This window comes from Thermobia domestica, chromosome 14 (assembly GCF_964235325.1).
Source record: "Thermobia domestica chromosome 14, izTheDome1.hap1.1, whole genome shotgun sequence".
NCBI classification, from domain to species: domain Eukaryota; kingdom Metazoa; phylum Arthropoda; class Insecta; order Zygentoma; family Lepismatidae; genus Thermobia; species Thermobia domestica.
In genome coordinates this window covers 50,564,931-50,584,065 of record NC_137467.1, presented here as the reverse complement: position 1 = coordinate 50,584,065, position 19,135 = coordinate 50,564,931, and the positions used below count along the sequence as shown (strand labels likewise).

At 34.1% G+C, this 19,135-nt stretch overlaps 1 protein-coding gene across 1 annotated transcript in view; it reads left to right on the top strand.

Moving 5' to 3' along the window:
- Nucleotides 1-19,135, top strand: part of LOC145669822 (uncharacterized) — a 382,300-nt gene that overhangs the window by 115,074 nt on the left and 248,091 nt on the right. Inside the window, exons 9-11 of the mRNA XM_081738166.1 lie at nt 2,318-2,396; nt 6,860-7,087; nt 16,624-16,733. Coding sequence (XP_081594292.1) covers nt 2,318-2,396; nt 6,860-7,087; nt 16,624-16,733 — 417 coding nt within the window. The remainder of the gene's footprint in view (nt 1-2,317; nt 2,397-6,859; nt 7,088-16,623; nt 16,734-19,135) is intronic.

Sequence of the window (19,135 nt, the reverse complement as noted above, 5' to 3'; positions counted from 1 at the left end):
ATTACCTTTACTTTCAAACCTACCACAACGTAAGTAGTATGCAACAGTACTACCATTACTTTCAAATCTACCACAACGTAAATGGTCTGCAAAATAAAAGACTTCTACTTTAAGATTTCAATATTTTAAAATAATTTAGAATGAACTTTTATGAGGGAGAATAACGTTTCTTTTGATAAGAAAATATCGTTTTCTACCAGGCGCCGTCAGATAAACACCAAATTTGTAGTATGAAATTGCATAACTGTTTTCATAAACGGAAAATAGATATAGTGTGTTCGTATTTGTATACGATGTTGTAAATTTATTAACATGACAAATCTCAAGAATGAATTTTAATTTAATTAAAACACAATTTTCTAAATTGAGCCTGCTCTCAATATTCAATATTTGAACAAGATGTCACGGGCTATCTCATGGGAAATTGCTGCTAGAAAATTTACATTTAGCTCTAGTGCTGGTTTGAGTAAAATCTATTATCTTGATTTAAGTATAAATTGGCTCAAAGTTCTCAAATTGGTTCCCATAGTAATGAAACGAGCCAGTTACCTAAGACAATACGGCGAATACCGTGACATCTACTATCACTTATTACAGAAAACCCATGCTTCGTTGGGCGGTGACAATTTTTAAGCAATTCCAGAACGAATAATTGGTAATGTTGTTAAAACATTAAATATCAGCTTGAGACAATCTGTTTATTTTCTCTAAGCACTTTAACGTATATCTTCTGTTATGAAATTCGAATTTCTGCTGCGTGGTTCATTTATAAATTCAAATTAGAAAATAATAACCGAAATTAAAGGAAGGCAAAGAAGTGTCTGTAAGTAATTTTTTAACAGTGAGAAAACAACGTATCAAGTTAAAATGAAATTGAATGCCATCAACCAAAAATATACTTGCAGTGTACAGAATGCATTATAAATGCGTAATGTTTTATGAGTTATAAGATGAATCTACCCGAGGTTTTAGTAAATAATGAACTCTCCTAATGCCAGCAAAGAGAATTACACGAAGTTTCAGTTTCATCCGGTAGATGGCAATTGCTGGCAGAGGTCTCCTGTCACCTAAATGCCACGATGTGTAACTTCTAGCATTCTACAATTGAGCGGTTTGGGCGAACATAATGCTAAGCGCGCCACTTCCGAAAAAATTAAGTTATCAGGTGAAATGAGTTGGGATCGAACCATAGAACAGTATGTAAGTAGTTTAATTTCGAGAATGTACCTGCTGATGGCAGGGAAAGCTTCTTTTACATGTGCCATTGCATAGGAATGTTGAACTTATTTTTCCAGTTTACTCAAAGTTAGAAAAGGTTACATAAGATTATCTTCCCGCGAGAAGCTCAATTATACACCTTTGTTTCAATAATAAAAAAGTATGATACGCATAGCAGCGATCTTTACCCGTGAATATGTTAACGGATTACTCCATTTACAAATTCGTCCCAGATAATTTGCTCAAGGACTTATCTTGAGGAATAACGGATTCACACACGTTCCGTGCTCCGTTCGTGTTGTGATCCTCAAAGATTATTTTCAGACGTCCACATTGAAAATTCATTGGGCTATCTTGTTTAATTCTCAAGTCGTGCCTGTTCCGTTCCCATGCTGTGCCCCGACAGGCCGTCTTGAAGACAAACCAGCCCGGTCGTGGCTCGTCGGTCGCGATTCTTCGACTTTCCTCGGGAGCACACGAAGTTAACGAGAACCAAGGGATATGGCGAAAGCAGTAGCGGCATGGTATGGTATGTGTTACGACGTGACTCGGAAGGATCATGGCAGGTTAATGGCATAAGTACGACACACTGTGTAAATTAATCTGTAACTCTAATCGAATCACAGATGCAATTAAATCTTTTCTTTTTTAATTATGGCCATAATTTGTTCCTCCTTTTGTATATATTTAATCACTTGTGAAGAGACAAAACAATGCTTGAATAAAGAACATGAGAATTATTCCATAAAAATTAAAATAAATTATTGAACTTACCGATATTTCAGCACTTAATTCCGATATACTCTTTTTCTGATATGTAATTTGTGGGATATCTTTATGTATTATTCTAACTTCTTGTTGCTATGCAATTGAAATGCAAATAATTAATATATTCAGACTTGACTTTCAACAATTGTAAGAGCATTCCATTAAAGATATTCAATGTTTGTTGTACAAATATATTCTTGAAAAAAATGTTTACTATAAGCACTTTCGATACGAAAGTTTGAATAATAAAAATATTTGCATCCTTTTCTCCTGAATATATAAATATGAAATTAGAATCTATATTTTCTTTTCTTTTGTTTTTTCTTTATAGGATTAATCCAGTCGTTCTTGGTAATGGTAGAAGTTTAACTTCCGATGCAACAATAAGTGGATACAGAATACCAAAGGGCGTAAGTACAAGACGATTGTTAAAATCGCAGTAAAATATGAAGCGAATTGATATTTAGAAATGACTTAACTAGTTGGCACTTAATGAAAATTCCACTGAGGCATCTGCTATAATTACCCTCTATAAGAAAAGGGTGGTGGTTAGATAGGGCCACTTCAAAAGAATACACATGATATGGCGACAGTCAACAGAGGAACACATCTCTAAACGCCAATTTGTTCTTTATATTGGTCCTAGTAATATATTGTAGAATTAGTGTTTTAGTTGAATGTAAATATACGGTATATGAATTCAATTTCCAGAAATATATTTACTTTGTTTTTATACAATTATACAAGATTGTATACGTATTTTATTATTATTATTATTATTATTATTACTTGGTATTAGGTAATTACAAAGTCCAATTACAATTTCTAATATGTAATAATAAGTAATAACATATAAAACAAAAAAGCATACATAAACCACTTGAGAATGCTTGAAGAGTACTGCCAGAACGAGCTTAAAAAGAATTTGTTTCGAAATTTATATGAAATTGTTTATTAAATTTATTTGATTAAATTCAATAGATAATACATTTACGTATTTGGAATCTGCGTATTAGGGGATATATTGAATTAGCTATATTGACCTTTCACTTTTTATCTCCGTGTATGTACTGAAAATGCAGATATAACCAGTGGCGACCGGTTACTATTTGCTATCAAAATGTTCACCATTCTCGTAGGTATTAATCAACTCTAATATCATTTCTTTATAACATACAGTTCCCGAAATATAGCTCTTGAAATCTCCTGAAATCGGATATTTTTTGGACAATATCTCGGGAACGGTAAGAGTGACGTGAAAAATTCTCTTACTTTCTCAGATATGCTCTATCGAATGAAGGACTCAAAATTAAAAAAAAAAAAAAAAAAAAGCAAATAAGACACATACACACACAGACATAGAGAGTTCAGTAACGTTTTTTTTTTTTAAAGTTCGTTGAAAATAAGATCATAAAGTATAAGAATGTAAAGATACAAAGATACATTAAGGAACGCATAAAGAATGAGGATAATTAAAATAAAGAATACAGCCATGCACAGAAGACAATAAAAAAGTAAAAAAGAGAACCAATACGAAGCAATATATGAGAATAAAAATTTTAACAAGTGATAGATAATAGACTAAATTGCCTGTGGATAGAAAGAAAATAAGTAGTAAAAATGTCAATAATATGTGAGTAATTGTTAGCACTTGTGAAACATTTGTATACCGGGACATCTGTGAGAATACGATTACAACTAAACATTTTGAAATTTCTTATTCATATGTTAGGAACATAAAGGTTAACAGCCTCTATGAATGGTAAGTTGCCCATCAAAACATTTTGAAGTTTCAAATCAAATAAGTTTCTTCATTCCGATAATTTGAGTAACCCAAGTAGGTGCCTAGCCTAATTTCGTAATGAGATTTCTCTGATAGGAATTTAAATTTCGATTGTAACCATGAGAGAAACAAATTTTGAACTACTTGCAATGTCTTTTTTGAATATATTGGGAACCTTTATTCCAAACACTCGTAAAATATTTCAGATGGCTTCTTACATTGGCATAATGTAGTATTAAACAGGTTTTCAAAGAAGATAAATAATAATAATAATAATAATAATAATAATAATAATAATAATAATAATAATAATAATAATAATAATAATTGATGACCGTTTCTCAATGAGTGATTCTTCTTTCAAAAAGACATTAATTGAGGACCGTGGAGCATGCAAGTCTCTCAGTTTTACCCAGTGGTATATTTAAGGAGGGGTTTCCAGGTTTAAGTTCCCTCGAAATTTTATTTACTATTTTAAAGTAAATAAGTAAACTAGCAAACTCGCACGTCCTGCGCAAGCGCAGGACACTATTGTTGTCTGAGTGATTGAATATAAAATATTTATGGTTAGCAAAGTAGTTTTAATAACACGTTAATAATATCTTTAATTAAGAATTTCTCGATAATTACTCTAATTTAAGACGTCCTCGAATCTAAGACGCACCTAAAAAAAAAAAAAAAAAACTTTCCAGGCTCGAAATCTATGTTGAAAATTTGATTGAGATTGGTCAAGAGTTCTTAAAGATCGAGAGTCTTGGTGGTTCAAGAGTTATTAAATTTTATTTATTTTTACATATCTCTTCCATCCCCTCCTCCTACTCTCTTAAGTTCTACCGTCAAAGGGATATGATAAAACTCACCCCAGGTCCGAAAATCATGTATATAGATAATTTGATTAAGATCGGTTCGGTGGTTTAAGCGTGAAGTCACAAAGACAATCCTTTTTTTTTTTTTTTTTTTTTTTTACATATATGCCCCCTTCCCCTCCCCTACATTGTTCCATCAAAGTAAAATGATGAAAACATCTCTGATCCGAATCTTATCTATGTTGAAAATTTGATTGAGGTCGGTCGGGTGGTTCAAGAGTTATTAAGTTTTATTCATTTTCATATATTTACCCTCCTCCCCTCCCCTCTTCTAAGTTCTACCATCAAAATGAAATAATAAAAAAACTTCCCAGGTTCGAACTTTATCTCTGTTGAAAATTTGATTGAGATCGATTGGGTGGTTCAAGAGTTATTAACTCACGAACATGGTAACTTTTATTTTTATATTTATTGATTTTTATATATCTCTCCCTAGTCCCCATCCTCTACGTTGTTCCGTCAAAGTAAAATAGTAAAATCTATCCAAGGTACGAACGACATCTATGTTGAAAATTTGATTGAGATCGGTCGCGTGGTTCAAGAGATTAAGAGTCACAAACATAGTCACTTTCAATTTGGATCTGAAGTTTTTTAATCGCGGACACTGTTATTAATATGTAGATGAAATATCTTGCAGAATTTTCACGTTTCCAGGAATAAAGTTTCCAAAGACCTTCCTTCCTCCCCCCCCCCCCCCGAAACAAAATCGTAAATGCGCTACTGGTTGTAGCAAATGGTCTATCCATGACGCATAATTCTCATTGTCACATATACAGTATATTAACTGTAGTGTTCAACAGGCCGATAGCCAGCCAAAAAATCTAGGGGGGGTCCGGTAGAAGTTAGTGGGGGCTCAACCCAACCATATCATAGTTCACCACCATATTATAGTTCATTTGCAAGCCTACCATGAAAATTTTAGGAGGCCAGTAAAAATTTAGGGGGACCCGGTCCCCTAGCCCCCCCGTGGATACGGGCCTGGTGTTCAATCAAAATGGACTTTCTCTGGACTTGCTACATATAAGATTCCCTCCCGGACGTATTTGGTCGAAAAATAGTGGTGTAATCTGGCCGCCCACAACATATAATCTATCTCTTTCCCCTCGGATTAAGTTTCTATAGTTTCACCTCAAAAGTTTCTAGCTTATGAGAATAAGCCAGGAACAATTCGTGAATTGAAAGGAAGTATTGAACACATCATTGCAAATTTACCGCGCAATGTGTATGTGCAAAAGTAATGCAAAATTGAATTTTTTAGAATTCATTCCCACTTGCCGAAGCAGAGGACATTTGGAGGACATTACCTTCCAAACATAATAGTTGAGTTGACTTTGGGTTTAACGTCCCGTTCAGCAGCGAGGCTATATGAGACGTGGACCTATTGATTAACATGGAATCCGAACCACATGAGCTCCCTCCGGGAATCGAACCCGGGTCTCCCACAAAACATAATAGCATAATTCATTTTAATAATAATAATAATAATAATAATAATAATAATAATAATAATAATAATAATAATAATAATAATAATAATAATAATAATAATAATTCATTTCTGACTGTGCAGATGAGACAGGGTAGATTTCGCAGAAATAGGAATACAAAGAAAAATAGATACTGGATCTTGTCTAAGGCCAGAAGTCAATGAAGAGCTTTTGACAAATCGGTATTGAACCTTCGGGTTCCGTAGACCATAAAATTAGTTATAATAATTTATTATCCTTTGTAGTTCCCATTCCATCTCATTTTAAAGTTCTGACTTTTTATTAATAAACCCGTTATACGTCATTATTATGGATTTTCGTCAATTATAAACCTAATTCTGAGATATTGAATAATAGACTAATGTACTTGATTTATTTTTTGAAACTATTTTTTTTTAATGGGCTCGGTTACTCAGTTGCGGGGCGCTCACCTCTGGTGCAAGAGTTCTTAGTTCGATCTGTGGCCACGAGAGTTTGTGGTGGACAAAGTCCTATCCGTAGGTTCTTTCGTTTTCTCCCAGATTCTCATTCCACCAATTTTTCCATTGTCATTCACTTCACGAATCACTGGTCTCGTTTATCCTAAGCGACATAACCGTCTTGCCTAGAAAGTTCATTTCATTTTTTCATTTGAAGAATCATATGGAGTATATATGGAGTAACTAGATGATATAGTAGGATATTTTACTTATGAAGATTTATGCCTTAAACAATAAACATGTTCATTTTTTCCACAGACACACGTAATATTCCCACATTACGTGATAAGCAATCTACCAGAATACTTTCCTAAGCCAGACGAGTTCATTCCAGAAAGATGGATGAAGCAATCAGGTAGCAATGAATGCCCGTTCGCTGAACAAAAGAAGATTCATCCATTTGTGTCTCTTCCTTTCGGCTATGGACGAAGGATGTGCTTAGGAAGACGGTTTGCAGAAATGGAACTTCAAATTATGTTGGCAAAGGTAATCAAATAGTTATAATATTAATTTGTTTAATCCTGTCGGTCCTGGCAGTAAAATATGTGTACGTTATATTCCAAAGTTAACATAATTACTCTGGAGAACTCAAAATGATTGATTGTATTCTTCGAAGTTGTCTAAATCATTTTTCGCTGTTTCTCTAGTGCTTTTATCTATTGTTAGGAAGCTACGGACAGTACTTGTAGACATGGACGCCCGAAGGGGCCAGTTCCTCCCTGGCTGACGGAAACGAATTCGTAATATAGCAAACCACGTAGACCTATATTAAATACCAGAAATACTAGACATAGAAATCATGGAGATGCGCCCCTAGAAAATTTTCTTCGGGCGCCCCTGCTTGTAGGCGCTATGACAATAGACGGAGCTCAGCCATAGGATGTTTTATTTTTCAGCGATAAAAATATATGTTTGCAATAAGTATTTTTTCTGCTTTTAGTGATGCATTTCGAGTCTCTAAATTACGTAGATTTCAATTATGTTTTCGATTAATGCAATCTTGTATTTTCATACATGTTTTAACCCTAGTATAGACAAATGCGTACATCCTATAATTTTGTAAACATGACAACTGCAATCAAAACGATGATTGTATTTCATTTGATAATTCAAAAAGCGTAATAGAGCAAAATAATAATAAAAACGGGTGAGCCAACCAAAAACTCAGGACTGAGAGAATTAATGAATGTCAAGTCATAAAATCAAATACTGTAGTTGCATAATATACCGAATTTCATGACGTGTATGCTATAGAAAAACTTGGGGATTAATATGTTACGATACTCTAGATGGACGTAATTCTTGGTTCACATTTTATATTCACAGGGCAGCTTATTAGAAAAATTTAGATGAATTATCCTGTTCCAAAAAGAATCTGTCCACGAGAGAAAAAAATTGAGATCTATATTGAAAACAGTGTTAATACCACATCACAATCTAGTTTTCTTGTAATGATGCTACTCGAGCGCTAAGAGTAGCTGTAGCTATTGCTCATTGGCTTTCAGCATGATCCGTTCAGTGATCCCAATCCGTGGGTAAAACTCCATTTTGTGTGATTTTTTGACGATAAATTTCTCAAAAAAGAGATTAGGATTAGGATTTTTAGATTTCTGGGCTTTCGGCATCTATGGCCATTTCGCCCGTCGCGTTTTTGAGGGATGATGTCCCTGGGCGAACACACTATCCGGGGAAAGGTAAGAAAGGAAGCGGCTTAGGACCTATAAGTTAGGTACCACACTGGCATTTGCCTGGTGTGAATGAGGAAAAACCCAGGAAAACCTCATTCAGGTTGGCTGGCCTGGAAAAGCATTTTACACTTTTTTCGACCGAGTGCCCCCACCGGGAATCGAACCCGGGACCGTTTACACCGAAGGCGAGAGTGTTAGCGACTACACTACACGGGGCCACTTCTCGAAAAGAAATAATGGGAATTTCCTCGAAATTGACAGCATATTTGGCATATTTCACAAGCGCCAACCAAATTCTTTTTTGAACGATAAGTAAACCGAGTCTTCAATAATCTTCAAACCAGTCTTAATTGTCAAATTTTGTTACCGAAAAAAAAAATCGTTCTTACGGAAGTGATTTGGCATTAAAAAACACCAAGGGACTTAAACTGTGCTCTGGTATTAAAATAAGAAAAAAATATACTAATTAACGGAAGAAAATTTTAAAAAAACAAACTAGAAACAATTTACTCCAGAAACGTCCTACATAAACTGACTGGAGATTCTTCGCTGTAGAATAAAACTTTTTCTATACTAATTATGTTAAGTAGAAGACGCTGGCTCAAAGACGTGATGTCAACACTAAATTTTGACAACAGAAAGTACTTATTTTCGTCAACATTTACATTTTTTTTTCTTTCCATTAAGGATAATTCTTATTCCTAAATATGTAACATCGAAACTTTTGGATAAATAACTCATATAGATATATTGAAGAAAATTAGTGTCATAGAGTAGCTTCGTTTTTTATATAAGTTTTTAAATTCTTGTAATTAGTGTAACATGGGAAATTCAAGAGAAAAGTGGGAATTTCTATCTCTCAAGAAGGAATTTTTGTAAACTTTCAGGTTGACATAACCGAATCCATGTCTTTGGTTCTGTACTTGCCGCTTTGTTGCTGGTGGGTCAATGTAAGCGAACGCAACCGAATTGTTTCAGAAGTTTAGACTTATAATGAACGCGAACAAATAAGGGTAGTGTAGGCGAACTCAATATTTTTAAATACTTTAATAAGAGCCCGTATACAGTTCAATTTTGAAAACGTTGGAAAATAGACTTTTCGACAGGATAAATGAATGATATATGGTCACGGAAACGAAATACCTTTCCAGTGATCAATTGTGTAGTAAACCTCTGTAAAGGTTGCAGATTTACATCTTAAAAAAAAAAAAAAAAAAAAAAACTATGACACGCTACTGGAAGGTAATTGCTTTTGTTGTCGTTTCCAGTATTGCTTGTAAAATCTGCTAAGAAATGTAATGGAAAATATTCTTTTACATGACGATCAGTAGTCCATTTACTAGTTATAACTAGTAGTGGAGGAAATTCTCCTAGCAAATAGGAATCTATTGGCATTTTCGGAGCGTTTTAAAGGAAGCTGATGTTTCCTTTCCTGTCTGAAGGCATTCCGGCATCGTAATCTTATGTTTGAAAATGTTGATTGTACGAAGTTTAATTGGATTAAATTTATTTCCTTTGATTCATTAGACATCTTAGAAGACTACGTTTAACTTTCTTAAAAGATAAGCAAACTATTGTAGGAAGATATTGTAGCAAGATGAGAGTTAACTTCTAACACGGGAGGGTGCCACAAGTTGTCGCTAAAATCTGATTGCCATATAGCACATCTAATAGAGCATCATGAGAAATGAAAACGAGCAAAAATTTAAGGTGCTATGGACCAGAAGGATAGGAGCTACGGGGCTTCAAAATTGGAATATCCAAAAACTTATATCATGGAATTATGTACGTTTAAAGTAAATATCTTGAAAACCGTTAAAGCAATCAAAACAAAAATTGCACAATTTAATGAGAACAAAATGCCCTGTCGAAAACTACAAACACTGTTGCCATAGATGAAGCAGTGTTGCCAACTCAACATAAAAATATTTTGTTTCAAATAGTACTATATACAAGTGTGCACAGATTTAAAACACACTATTATCACTAAACATAACAGTGAAGTGTAGTGGTACAGTGTTGGACACCGTGTAAGAGAATTGAACTTTCTTTGAACCATAACAGTGAAAGGAATAAAGGGTTTCTAAAACATTTGACGACCGAGGCATACATATTCAACATGTGTGTCAAATGATGCAAGAATTAATATATATAAGCCATTTTACTCGCAACTGATGCAGCTGTACGGTAGCTTACTAGGCGAGTGGTCTAACTGTAATATTTGAAAAGTCAGGACATTCTCTTTCAGATATTGTGTAGAGCAGTGAGAGCCAATTTATAATTCATTGCAGGTCAGTGTAAAATAAGAACCATAATTGAGGATCAGTCAAATTAAATATAAATGTACAATAAAAATAATCATATAATAGTAGCAGCTTAAGAACATATATTATCTTCTGTTAATATTCGTTCTATTCTACGTATGCGTGTTTTTTTTGTTAATGTCATTTAGGGCAATTAAGACCTGAAAGCTAGGAACACTTGAAAGCAACTCCGTGAAATCTTCTTACTACTAATGATCTTATCTTGGACAATGTGCTAGGTGACCAAAAGGTCAAAGAAAATAATTTTACAATTAAAACTCAGGTTGAAATATATTCTGATAGCCAACTAAACTAATTCTTCCTGTTATGTCCGGTTTAAAAGAAATTACCAAATCATACATTTTTATTCGCATTCCGAATGAAACGTATCCCGGACTGTGAGTCAGGGCCGTCATTTAGGGGGCCAGGGATGGACAATTGCCCCCCCCCCTGATTCTGAGATTCATATAGATTTCGAATCAAAATCGAATATACCGAAGAGATTGAATGGTTTCTAGTTGGGTCATTTTACAAAACTGAAATCCGAGGACCTCTCACTACATGTCTTCTCTCGTTGGCTGACTGCCACAGTGTTGCCACAGTCCTAGCTTTGAAGTGGGCTGAAAAATAGTACCAAATTGAAACAAAAAGGGCTGAATTTTATACCAGTGTAATACATGACTCTATAACACGAAACTGAAAGAGATAATGTTCTAGAACAACCCCTTCCCCCTTCCAAAAGTACAAATCAACGTGTCGATATAGATCTATAAAACGCAGAAATGTTCGAATATCTTTGTATTTGTCAATATGGCGTTACTAGTAAATAACTTGGCCCGCTAAGCCAGTAATTATGTCAATGTATTTTTCGTGCTTTTATCTTTTGGTGTAGAATCTTTGCAATGACATAAATTATAAACTTATTTGAGCACACGATGGTCTTCTTCAGAATATTGAACACTTGAATCAACGTGTTTGTGTGATTCTTAAAAAAAAAAAAAAAAAAAAAAAATGAAGATAATATTTCCACCACACTGTTTCCTTCTTGTCTCCTTCATGCGCGGCACGGATGCGCCCATCTAGCGTCATTTGTATCCCAGTATAGTTCGAATTACGAATTTTCCACACAAAGTTCCTAGTGTTAAGCGGTGCAACGCCACAGAATGCAAGTTCAACAACATTTTTTAAGATTCCAACACACAGTATAAGTAACGTGAGATGTAGGAAAAATCTTACTGATACTTTTGAAAATGTGACAAGTATTTGTTAAATGGTGCTGAATTGTGTAGAATTGTACCAACTTTTTCACAAAAGGGGCTGAAAATGTCAGCGTGGTACCAACGGGCCGATGAATGACAAAAAGGGCTGAATTTGGTACAATTGTACCAAGTGTGGCAACACTGGACTGCCAGCAACTGACGCGTTTTGCGGCGAAAAAACAAAAAAAACACGACTGCGCAGGAGTTCCCTCTGCGACTACAGTGAAGGAAGTCTCCCGTGCTTCATTCGTTTACGAGGGGGAAGAAAATAAAGTTTGATTCCTTTTGAACACTTCCTATTTGCAGCTACTGTTTTACTTCAACAACTACTAATTAAAAAAGAAAGGAAATCAAATAAACGAAAAGAAGAAAAATACTACACGTTTTCGACTGTATTGTCCATTATCAAGTAAATATATAGCTCAGAGAAATAAACTAGAAATGAGAAGGAAACATAGGAGTAGATATATTCTATTAGATACTTCTATTTTACTTTAACTCTTGTTTACGTTTTGCTTGATAAAGGCGTACACTGTAGACAATCGAAAACGCTCTAAGCTCTTTGCCCCATAGGCCGGCTACACACTATTAGAAAAATTCTAGGATATATTTTAGGAAACATGTTACGACATATGTCGTAGGAAAACCTAGCTTTATGTGCTATACACGTGAAAATTTTTCCTGTCTGATCGAATGACGTTGCAAGATGTTACTGGATTACGTGCTTGAGAAGATCAACTTTTGATAATGCTTTTCCCTCGAAATATTAAATGCAGGTGTAGCCAGAGATGGTCATTTTTCCTAACCCTCCCTCACCCTCAATTGACGCCCCTCACCCTCACCCTCCATCACACTCACACTCCATTGACGCCCTCCCCTCATCCTTCCTCACACTCACCCTCCATTGACGTCCTCACACTCACCCTTCATTGACGCCCCCACACTCACTCTCAATTACTTTATCGCCCTCACCCTCTCTCACACTCACCCTTAATTACTTTATCGCCCTCACCCTCCAACGCCCTCACCCTCAACTACTAAAATGAGGGTGAGGTGAGGGTGAGGGTGGCCCTCATGAGGGCAAAATGAGGGAGGATGATCATCTCTGGGTGTAGCACCCACATATTTGGATTTCTTGTGAAATGTTCTTTCATATATTACAAATTTCTTCCGTAGATTTCACAAATTTGAGAGATCTAAAATAGAATAGCATGAGAATAATTACGACTATATTTTTCAATATCATGAGATAGTTCTATTTCATATAAGTACTAAATTGATGAATTTCTATGCTAACTATACTTCACATTCTACTGATATTGATACCAGGCGCTATATTGTTAAATTGCACACCTAAAAAATGCATAAAAATCAGAAAATAAATTAGCAAAACATACCTCAATTTGTTTTCACTTTCTCTCGTCTGATGTCGCTTAAATCGAAATCTGACGAATTTTCTTTCCGAAATAAGAGTGTGCTCTAAACAAGAGAAATCTCGTTCAGAACAAACATAGGAAATTACATGCGATCTGATGCCATACACGTTGGATTTTGACTCTGGGAAAAATCGTAAGAGATTTCCTAGGATCTAGGATTTCCCATGCCAGACCTTACTCTCTTTTTAGTACACTTGTTTCCTCTTACGGTCCATATTAAAATCCCAAGAAATTGTGATATTAATAGCTTTGGTGAATATAGGTATTTCTCTTTGCTTTAAATAATATCAAAACAAGAGCCAATATAATTTAATTTTGTCAATTAATTTGTTAATTGAAATGAAAATTTGAGTTGAACTGAAAGCAAAATAAAGCCAATGGACTGTGAACGAACTTTTAAACACAATCATTTAATAATTTATTCCTGTAAAAGTACCTACCTACATCATCTAATGGATCCATGGTCAAATTATCTTCTAAGTTTACCTAGCTTCTAAATATTCCACATGATATATAATTAGAAATAATTTTCTTACTTTTTGATAAATATACACTATAAAAATGCCGAAACTAGAGAAGGACTGTAATGCGTGAGAAGCTGGGTAAATATTTACGGTGGCGGTATCTACACAGGTAAATATATATATATACAGGGTGTTATACAAAAATTTGTCACAATATTTTGGGAACAGATTCCTTACATCAAATGAAGAAAGAAACTTCATATGTACCCGTGGTCGGAAGTGCATAGTTTTATAACTATAGGATGCTCAAAACGTGAAAAAATGAACTTTTAAGTTCCATAGTTCCACTACTATAGGACCGATCGTAGTCGGGGGTCAAGACGTCACCGAGAAACTAGTATGCGAAGTATCCAAATATCCACCTCCGGTACTTGCACAATCATTTTTACAGAGGCTGTTTTGGGAGTGCTTGATTATTCTCCACCTCCCTCTCTGAAAATTGGTGTGCAAGTACTGGAGCATTTTGAAACATGGATATTTGGATAGTTCACATACCAATTCCTCAATGATGTCTTGACTCAACTACAATAGGTCCCATAGTTGTGGAGATATGAACTTTTAAAGTTTACTTAGTTCACGTTTTCGGCACCCTGTAACTCTGAAACGATCCACTTTAGAGCACACATCCATATGAACTTTTTCTTTTCATGAAGTGAGGAATCTCTTAACAAAATATGGTGAAACATTCTGTAATACCCTGTATAAGCCCTTTGAAAATATACACATATTTTAATGAAAGGAGACTTCCCCCCCATACTGTGTGTTAGTGCTAATCTTATATATACACATCATAAACTTCAAGTTTTTGTTATTCTCCTTCTAATAATTTCCGGCATTTTCTACATGTTCGATAAGATAAATATACTCTGTAAAGAAGAAGGTATTTTCAACAATTGGACTATACAGTCCATAAAATTATTCCAATTTTCATTAGTCATATTCCACTGCTGTTATTCCAATTGCCAACGAAGTTACTCCTAGTACATACGGCATTGAACACTTCCGTGGTTATTGAATTTATATTTTTTGCTAATTTATACAAATTACAGTAGGAAGTTCCTAATTCAGCATGTGTAGCCATAAGAGTCTTTGGTTCTGAATTTTTTATCATCAAGCAAGAAAAGAATTTATTACCACGTATGCAGAAAAAAAAAACACAAAAACAAGAACTTTAGGAATGATAAAAAAATTGAATCGAAAGATTGCAATCTTGACCAATAATTGGTTTTTGGATCAGGGCCCACAAAATTTTTGAATAGACCCTAAATGGAATCCTGATATTTTTTACGGAATAAGCCCATCATACTGAGTTAAGTGATAGTTTGGGTTTTGCTACACTATACATAGTTCTCCAGATATAATGCCTATTCCAGATAATTTTTGATTGAAAAATATTGGATCTTTTGAAACACTTTTGGACCAGGAACCACAAAATTTTTGAACGGACCCTAAATCGAGTTTTGGTATTTCTTTATGGAATAAGCACATCATACTGAGTTAAGTGATAGTTTGACTTTTGCTACACTAATGTAGTTCTCCAGATATAAGGCGTACAAGGAAATTTTTGACTGAAATATATTGTATCTTCTGATCCATCTTTGGATCAGGGACCACACAATTTTTCAACAGCCTCTAAATCTAGTTTTTTTTTTGTTTTTTTTTACGGAATGTTTGGTATTTTTCTTACCGCCTCTAAATATTTTCTACGCAATAAGCACAACACACTGATGATTTAAGTGATAGTTTGAGTTTGGCTACACTATATGTAGTTCTCCAGATATAAGATCTACAAGAAAATTTTTGCCTGGAATATAATGGTTCTTTTGATCCAAAAAGACAATAAATATTACTCGAAATCATCACATAATTATTATAAACCGCTAATGCTGATTCGACAAAATGAAAGAAGACAAAGAAAAAATAACCTATAGAGTCCTATAACCTTCATGATCTCAACGAAAAAGGTATTATAAATGTATTTATATTTGTTCTGCTAAAATTGAATTACACACAATACATCAAATAAAGAGAAATTTACGAAAAAAATAGAATAAATACTCGCAAATAACAGGACACTATCCAACTATATTTTTCTTGGATCAGAATAGCAATGTCTCGAGAGGTAGAACGTTTGGAAATATAACAGTGAATTAACTTTGTTTGAATAAAAGACGATGTCTTGCAAATGTTTCGACTGCCCTTTAGTATCGTACTGAGAGAGATTTCTAGTATATATATCTCACTTTGGTCATGTCTGGCCCTCCATTTCTTCGGTTGATAACTAAATCAAGAAAAGAGTCCTCTCCACGTATCATAGACATCGGGGGCAGAGGTTCGATCGATAATAATCTCCGATCTGAATTTTATTTAGCAATGACTTTGTAGATTCAATTCAACACTTTTCTACCATTGAACACGGCAGAACACTAAAGAATGCAGAATGAAGAAAAGGTCTCAGTGGCGGATCTAACCTGATCTCGGGGGGCGAAGTCTCCCCAGTATTTTAAGTGGCAAAAATAAATTTAGTGTTTTCATACATATATTTTTGGAAATTTATAGTAAACTCAAGATATACCTATCATCTTACGACTTCTGGCTGCCCCTCTCAACTTTTACCTTCCAGATCCGCCACTGACGTGGCATAAACATGATAGAGTGAAATGTACTTATAGAAAATACAGTGAAATTTTAATGGATATCTTTAAGTTTTGACTCACGTACAAGCTTTTATTCTAATATATGTATATGTTTCTAAAAAATATACAACATACACAATCTTGATATGTCTATATCTTTATGTTCTATTTTCCAGATAATTCGCAAATACAAAGTAGAATATCACTATGGAAACATAATGTACAAAGTGCAGCCTACGTATTCACCAATATCTCCGTTGAAATTCAGATTAATTGAAAGATCGACGTGAGCACTTGTGAAAAAAAAACTGAGTTTCCAAAACTTAAGGTGAATCAAGAGAGACTCAAAAGCAGATACGGGCAACTGAAGACAGTTTGTCTATCAACGCATTACTTAGCACGGAAACAACACAGATATGTAACAATGTGAAAGGTGTAATCAAAAAGTGTATTATAGAGGAATCACGTGTTTGCAGTTTCCAAAATGTTCTTCCATGTGGGAAAAAGGAGAAAGACAAAGAAAACGTCAAAAATAAAACAAAAGCATGTTTCATAAATTATTACAACGAGAAACAAATAAAAAAAGTTCATCCACTCTGTGTTTCATCTTATGTGTGTGTGGAGAAATCACAAAAATTGTGTTTTCAAAATCAAAAATGATTGACGAACATGTATTTAAAATACATTTTTTATAAATCTTTGTAAAATATCTTATATTGTATATTAAATAAAAAATGTTTGTGTAAATACAATTGTAAAGCATTCACTCATATTTATTGTTATGTATGAATACCTGATCAAAAACACTAATTTCTTTAAAGTAGCTCTAAGGAATATAAGAAGTTGAGTGTGTCCCTTTAAGGTTGGAAAACAATATGGCAGAAAATATGTTTACATATTACATTTATGTTCTAAGTTTTGTTTATGTATCAGATAGCTGGTCTAACCTTTAAAACAAAGAATTCATTATCTACATAATCGGATCGTGCTCTAGAACTTTGGTAGAACGATATAATGCAAATTTGAATTTAACAGAAAACGAACAAAAAACTATCATTCTGAATAAAAAGTAAGTACTTACATATATTAAGTTTTGAAGTATATCTATTCTAAAGTTGCCAAGGCCATAAAAATACAGAAAAGATAACACAAAATTTCCATGAAACCTTTGTGCCTTTTTACCAGTGATATCTACATTTTACATATAATAAACATTCCCACAGTCCTCTAATAAGGTTTTGTACGTACATCATGTACGAAAATTTGATTTAAACTAATCGTTGAGCAAGACAATACGTTTATTGCAAAAAAAAAAAAAAAAAAAAAAACTTGTAACAATTTGGAGAACTATTCATTTTGGCTTCATCACTATGGATATACATAGGTAATAACAGATTTAATATAAGAGACAGTGAAAAAAAATCCTGAATCCTGATTGGTTAAAATAGACTACTATAGCCAATCCCCTTACATCACACAACAAAAAATAAATAAGAAAAAGAAACAAAAGTTGCTATTCCACTATCTTCCCTACACACACACCATACACATTCATTTCTAATAACTAACTTTAATCTAATTAACAAAATAAGCTTTTCAATTAATTTCTTTAAATAAATATGAATACACTTCTGGTTCTTTGTACATTTCGTACACTTTGTACACCTGGTTCATTCCCGTTGTGCCTACTTCCCGTTCTGCCTACAGACCCTCCAGCACTTTAAAGAAAATATTTTTAATTATCTTATCTCTAGGCAGAACGGTAATTCCCGTTGTGCCTACTCTTTCGAGACGGGGAATTATGTGCAGGGAGGAATTTTTGTAGGGAATATTTCTTTAGTATTTCTAAAAGCTTCTGTAAAAACAACCACCACCTCTACAAGTTTCATCATACATGGAAAATTGGTTGACTCAGTTGCAAGAATGTTAGACATTGTATGTGAAACAAACATTAAAAAAAAAAAAAAAAGATCCAATATCAAGCAATTTCAGAACAAAATTTTATTTGGGTTTCCAGTAGTTTACCTCCAGCATGCTAAGACTTGCAGTACTAAAAAATGCCACAGTTCACATCCCCAAGACATGTCTGGCCAACTATTAAACAAACAACGCAAGAGGATGCATAAGGCGGCCTTTAAAAAGAGTGTTTGTCTCCATCATATCTCTTTCCTCGAATTGATTGATTCAGTTGCCAGTAACCCGTTTGACATTGTATATGAAACGAACACGAAACAGACTTACTTCGGGCTAATATCAATTCATTTCACAACCGAATTTTAATCGGTTTTCCAGTAGTTTATCTCCAGCATACTAAGGCTTGCAGTACTAAAAAGTGCCACAATTCACATCCTCAAGACATGTTCGGCCATACATTAAACAAACAATGCAAGAGGATGCATAAGGCGGCCCTTTTGAAAAAAAAGAGCCTTTGTCTTTTACATCACTGCTCCTTCTTTGGCATTACCTTAACAGGTAATTTGTCTTCTAACACGATTCTATACTACATGCAATGTTACATATACTTATATTGTCAATGTAAATACTACATATCGTCAATGTTAATACCATATATCGTTAATATAGCCAATATATTTAAAACACACTTTACACACTTTACACTTCATCCTGTCTATTAAGCATCTTGCTTCAATTTTGCTCCTTTCTGTTTCATGAGAGTGTACTCCACTC